The following is a 6,254-nucleotide window of genomic DNA, read 5'->3' as shown; positions in this document are numbered from 1 at the left end:
GCAGAGCATTTACTCTTTTTTACTAGTTACTAATGAGAAAAACACACAATAAAAATTGATGGAAGGAAGGGTAAAAATGATGTCAGATACCAAAAATATCCCACATTTAATCGTTTCTCCCCACATCCTCCCCCCTCCCCCTCCATTAATGCCCCTTTTCTTGAAACCATCACCCCCTTCCCTCTCTAATATTAAATACACATATTACTATCACATAAACTCCACAACCACAACACTATTACTCACTCACACCATAGTACTACTAATTCTTTCTTCTTCTTTTTTTATTTTATTTTATTTTTAACACTATATATACACACACACGCACACAAAACTGTAATAAGATGTATATATACCACTCTATTGACTATCAAGTCTCTTATCTTATTTCCACTTATTAATTCCACTCTCCTTTTCATATTCATTCAAAGCAATCATACATGGCTGCTTCTATTATCTTTCTCTTTTTTGCTATCATAACACTCGCCGCCGGGATCCTCCTCCGCCGCAAACACCGCCACCGCAACCACCGCTTACCACCGGGGAGCCTAGGTCTCCCCTTTGTCGGCGAAACCATACAGCTCATCTCCGCCTACAAGAGCGACAATCCCGAACCGTTCATAGACCAGCGAGTGAACCGGTACGGTCCGATCTTCACAACGCACGTGTTCGGCGAACCGACGGTTTTTTCGGCTGACCCGGAAACGAACCGGTTTTTTCTTCTGAACGAAGGGAAACTTTTCGATTGCAGCTACCCCGGTTCGATATCGAATCTCTTGGGGAAACACTCGTTGCTGTTGATGAAAGGTGCACTTCATAAGAGAATGCATTCACTCACTGCTAGCTTCGCTAACTCTTCCATTATCAAGGATCATCTTCTTCTTGATATTGACCGACTTATTCGTCTCAACTTGGATTCCTGGTCCGACCGGGTTCTTCTCATGGAGGAGGCCAAAAAGGTAATTTCAGCTATTCAGTCCCCTTCTAGGCCATCATATTACGTGTGCATTAAAAATTAATAACTATATTAATTATCTGTATAAAATAATATTATATTTGATTGGATGATTAAGTTTTTATGTGCAAATAGTAATTTTTTTATGTTGTTTTTTACTTTAATGTTAATTAAAATATCGTTTTTTTTTCATTCACTAAATCATACCATGTTACGAAACAATATTAGGATCCACCTTTTATACAACTTATAGTCTCATCTATACTATCTCAACCTTACTCCTTTCGACATGCATAAGTTATTAAGATACTCATTTTTTTACTATAAAGTTTCTAGCTCTATTCTATTATTGCAAGGATTTTGCAAACTTATATTTTAAAGATATAAATTAATTAAGAATGCTATAAAAAATATTTTATAAAAATTATTGAAAAATAAATATTTATATTTTTAATATATTAAATATATAAAAATATTAAAAAATTTATTATTATATTTTTAAAATACATTTGAAGACATAGATTAGTTAAATTAGCTAAATCCTTATAAAGTGATTGAAAAAATAAGTTAATCAAATATTTATTTTTAATTTTATTTGTCCTAAATATTTTTTTTTTCACTAGAGATTCTTTTGTTAATATATAATATTTGACTTTTAAAAGTAAAAAACATTGCATTGACATATAGAAGCTATGATTGAGTAAAGTGTTGCTCAAAGTAATAATGGTGTATATAAGCTTTTTTTTTTTCCTTTTCTTTCTTTTTCTTCATACCGTGACCAATCTATTTTTGCTTTAATTTTTTTTATACTAAAATACATTTTTCTCACTTAAGTCAACTTTCCCAAAAATCATATCAGTGTGTCAAATAGGCCATGGATAGCTCGAGTCTACCTCACTTGCCATCATCATATTGGGGAAGAAGTGGTGGACCAGCCTCTTTAATTTGCACCTCACAATTACCATTTTGTTTTTATTTTTGTATTTTTTAAATTCTAAGTTCACTGTCTAAAAACTTAAAAAAATCTGTTTATTTTTATATCCTCAGAAAAATATTTAAACTAAACTAATAATAAGTTAATAACCATTGTTTTTTAAAAATTAATAATTTTATTACATGAAGTTGGGACGATGTAATAATGTGACTGTAATTTACGTGATGGAAGTGAAAATGAGAGGTTTGGTGAATAAAGATTCGATGCTTTGTGTAATGTGTCGAATTCCTAGCTTACAAGTCCCCACGTTTACTAAAAGTTTTTACGGCTGCATAAGAATAATAATCATTCCCTATATACAATAAAATAAAATTATAGGCATATAGGTTTAGCATGCCCATGTACGAATTTGTTGTTATATGTTTGACATGTTATCATACTTAATTAATTACCATCATCAAATACTAGTACAGTACTACTTTTATTTTATTTTATTTTTACCTTACGGTTAATTAATTAGTTAATTAATTATTGGGTGCAGATAACATTTGAGTTGACAGTGAAGCAGCTTATGAGCTTTGATCCCGGGGAATGGACTGAAAATCTAAGGAAAGAGTATGTTCTTGTGATTGAAGGATTCTTCACTCTCCCTTTCCCTCTCTTCTCTACTACTTACCGCAGAGCCATCAAGGTACATGCATTTTCATTATTGTTATTATTTTTCAATTCATCATCCTTTATTCTTCTAACAAACGCTAGTTATTTATTATAAGATATCATACTCACATAATAATTAATATTCACAGTTTGATAAGATATAGATTCAGTTTTATATTACATCTTAAGAAATGTTACTTATGAATATATTTTATTATGAAAATTAGATTGTATTTTCATTTTTATTTTTATTTTAGAATTTTGTAAAAAAAAGGAAAATATAAGGTAAAAACAGAAATATAATTTTATTGATTGTGTTGTTTTTCTTTTTTTTTTTTTACAAAATTTTAAAAACAAACACTAGTATTAATTATTGATTATTAATTAATTAATTAATGTAAATTGCCAACAAGCTGAGTTTAAATGTTATAGTCTTCCCTCCTCGCTTGGACTCTTTTTATTTAGAGGTTTTGGGTTCGAGTCTCGTTCCTAACTTTGAAAAAGAATTAATTGATGTAAATTATTGTGTGTATAGGCAAGAAGGAAGGTGGCGGAGGCACTAACGTTGATAGTGAGGGAGAGGAGAAAAGAAAGTGAAACAGAGGAGGGAAAAAAGAATGATATGCTGGGGGCACTGTTGGGCTCCGGCAACCGCTTCTCCGACGAGCAAATAGTGGATTTCATGGTGGCATTGCTTGTCGCCGGCTACGAAACCACCTCCACCATAATGACTCTGGCCGTCAAGTTCCTCACGGAGACTCCTCTAGCCTTAGCACAACTCAAGGTACACATTAACATAAAGTCTTAAGATGTTTGCATATCTTCTTTCTTATATTTTTGTTGTGATTAATATTAACATAAACTTCAAGTAATATTCCAAATACTTGATGGTTAGTTTTGTTGTTTTATGCATGGTAAAAGCGTGTTCACCCAAGTTAATTAATGCGGTTGAAAACTTGAAAGTCATGCATTGGTTTGAACAGAGCAACTTTGAAAGAAGACAACAGGGTAGGTTGTCAAGTTTTGGACAAATCACTCTATTTCAAAGAAAAACCTATTCATAATAATTTCTCATTAAGTAACAGGATTTTGCTAATGTTTTAGATAGACTTCATATTATAGGAAGAATTTTAAATGTTTTTAGAATAACGATATTTAATATTTTTAATTGTTGATCTTAATTATAAAGAAATATGTATATATATTAATTAAAATTAATAGTTAAAATCATTAGTACACCAGTATTTCAAGAACACTAAATTTCTTTTAATATTATACGACATAAATTCATAGTAATGGACACGGTTTAAGTAAATTTAAGAATTCGAATCGTATTGTGTATGCAGTAGTAATTTATTGGTAAGTAACAAACTTTTAATAGAATTTCAATCTATAACTATCCTTAACCTTCAATGTCACATGGCAAAAAGCAAAAAAATCTAACTAAATCTATGAAATTTGAGCAATATGTTTGCAAAGGTATCAATCATGCAGCCATCAAGGCATGGCCAAAGTAACACATTACAAAGTCAAATGATGTCAGTTCCTGATTCAGAGTTTGGTGTTTTGACATTTTGACCCGTCTATGCATGTGTGACACAAGAGCATGATAGACCTTTGATGTGATCAATAATGTTAGAATTTTATTTTTACAGGAGGAACATGATCAAATTCGGTCAAAGAAGAGTAACTCAGAGGCACCATTGGAGTGGTCAGATTATAAGTCAATGGCATTTACCCAATGCGTAAGAACACACTTTAAATTAATAGTTTGTCAAATTTTACTTACGTTAGTTATTTTATTGCTTATAAACTCCTTTTTGTGTAATATATATAGGTTGTGAACGAGACTTTGCGTGTGGGAAACATAATTGGTGGGATATTTAGGAGAGCAATGACAGACATTAACATCAAAGGTATTATTAGTAACGGAAATATTTGATAACAAAAAAAAATTAGACAAAAACAGAACTTTTTTTATTTATTATTCATTATTTCTAACAACAATTAATGAATATTAAATAAGGTAAATTCTAGTTTTTTTTTTGTCTTACTAGCATTATCTAGCATTATCGCTAATCAAATAACATATTGTTGTCGATAATAGGCATAGCAAAGTTAGTTAATCAATGCTTCAAATATTTTAATAGGTTACACTATTCCTAAGGGATGGAAGGTCTTTGCATCATTTCGTGCTGTGCATCTAAACCCAGATCATTTCAAAGATGCTCGCACCTTCAATCCATGGAGATGGCAGGTATCTAATAGGCTAATACTCTCCCTACCTTACATGTATTCACTCTTCTCTAAAACACGGGGGTGTTGCCACGTAGAGAAGAGTGAGTTGGTTTGATGTTCGGATTTTTAACATAAACAAACTAATTAATCCAAACAATGCAGAGTAACACGGAAGTAACATGCCCTACAAATGTATATACTCCGTTTGGCGGAGGGCCACGGCGGTGCCCTGGCTACGAGCTAGCCAGAGTGCTGCTATCCGTCTTCCTTCATCGCATGGTAACCCAATACAGGTATGTACCTAAAACACATGTTTCTTGTGTGATTAAGGAACATGTTTTACTTATTGGATGCAATGGCTAATGTTGTTTAAACAATGTAAAACAGTTGGTACCCTGCAGAGGAAGATAAGTTGGTGTTTTTTCCAACAACTAGGACACAAAAGAGGTACCCTATCATAGTGAAGCGTAGAGAGGATTACAATAAACTATGTAAAGCACAATGATGATGAGAGAACAACATAGAAGAATCTCAAAAGGAGGATTTGAAGCAGATAATGTAGATGATGAGTTTGGTCAGTTTTATTAATGTCCATTATAATTAATAAGATAAGATTATTATATCCCCTATAGTTTAGATGTTCATATATGATGGTAATTTCTTTTTTCTTTTTTTTTTTTCGGTTATAGGGATGTCATATTTTAGGGTTAAGGGAAATGGGAGAAAGGATGTAAGGTAAAGAGATCAAATTAAATGCATCATCCTTTTATAAATATATATGATATTAATTAGTTCTTCCAAATTCTTTTAAAGATGCTCATATTCACAAATAACATCTCTCTTAATTCTTAAATCAATCCTCAAAAGAAAATATCATGAATATAATTGGCCTCCATTTCTATGAACATGTTTGGTTTTCCGTCCAAAATTTATCAAAATCATGGCTTCAAGAAGAAACATTAATCTTGTAACTTAGTTTTGGAGTTTCACTAAGGTAATCCAAATGCCAAAGATGTCATCTGATTAGGAAAGCAAGCAATACAACTATGAACTATGCAAAGCATTTTGAAAGGGAGTATAAATAAAATCCAGCCCAATATTATTAGTCTTGAGCCTTCCTGTTTGAGTTAGGCTTTGATCCATGTTCTTCTATATAAGGTACATCTTTGACCCATGTTTTGTTTCCATTTCTCTAATGAAAATCAAACAATCTGAACTCTGATAAATGGCTGAGGCTGTAGTATTCCAATGACAAAGTTGTTTGTCTCTAGTACACCAAAGAAAAAAAAAAATTGGTTTTGTCTCTAAAAGTGCCACACCAGGCTCCACTTTCTGCTATGATGATTAAAGAGCCATACATTGTGTGTGAATGGGTGTATATATGACCAAAAAAAAAATCGAATAAATCTTACTAATAATAAACCTACTTAGATTAATCTAATAGTTAAATCAGTAATCTATTTAAGTGAT

General features: G+C 31.7%; 1 protein-coding gene across 1 annotated transcript; it reads left to right on the top strand.

Moving 5' to 3' along the window:
- The first annotated feature begins 206 nt into the window (after positions 1-206).
- On the top strand, positions 207-5,557 carry LOC107457722 (cytochrome P450 90A1). The gene is made up of 8 exons (XM_016075886.3): positions 207-959; positions 2,431-2,580; positions 3,082-3,330; positions 4,202-4,291; positions 4,384-4,462; positions 4,697-4,803; positions 4,947-5,077; positions 5,172-5,557. Exons 1-8 carry the CDS (start codon positions 441-443, stop codon positions 5,287-5,289), a joined length of 1,443 nt encoding a protein of 480 aa, XP_015931372.1. The 5' UTR covers positions 207-440; the 3' UTR covers positions 5,290-5,557.
- Positions 5,558-6,254: the final 697 nt, after the last annotated feature.

The sequence above is a fragment of the Arachis duranensis genome, chromosome 7 (genome assembly GCF_000817695.3).
Source record: "Arachis duranensis cultivar V14167 chromosome 7, aradu.V14167.gnm2.J7QH, whole genome shotgun sequence".
In the NCBI taxonomy this organism is placed as follows: domain Eukaryota; kingdom Viridiplantae; phylum Streptophyta; class Magnoliopsida; order Fabales; family Fabaceae; genus Arachis; species Arachis duranensis.
The sequence above is the reverse complement of the archived record's forward strand: the minus strand, read 5'-3'. Positions and strand labels throughout refer to the sequence as shown.

Coding starts and splice junctions, on each gene's coding strand:
- LOC107457722 (XM_016075886.3), top strand. CDS start 441: ATGGCTGCTTCTATTATCTTTCTCTTTTTTGCTATCATAACACTCGCC. Junction 3,331..4,201: donor TAGCCTTAGCACAACTCAAG/GTACACATTAAC, acceptor TTATTTTTACAG/GAGGAACATGATCAAATTCG. Junction 4,463..4,696: donor GACAGACATTAACATCAAAG/GTATTATTAGTA, acceptor ATATTTTAATAG/GTTACACTATTCCTAAGGGA.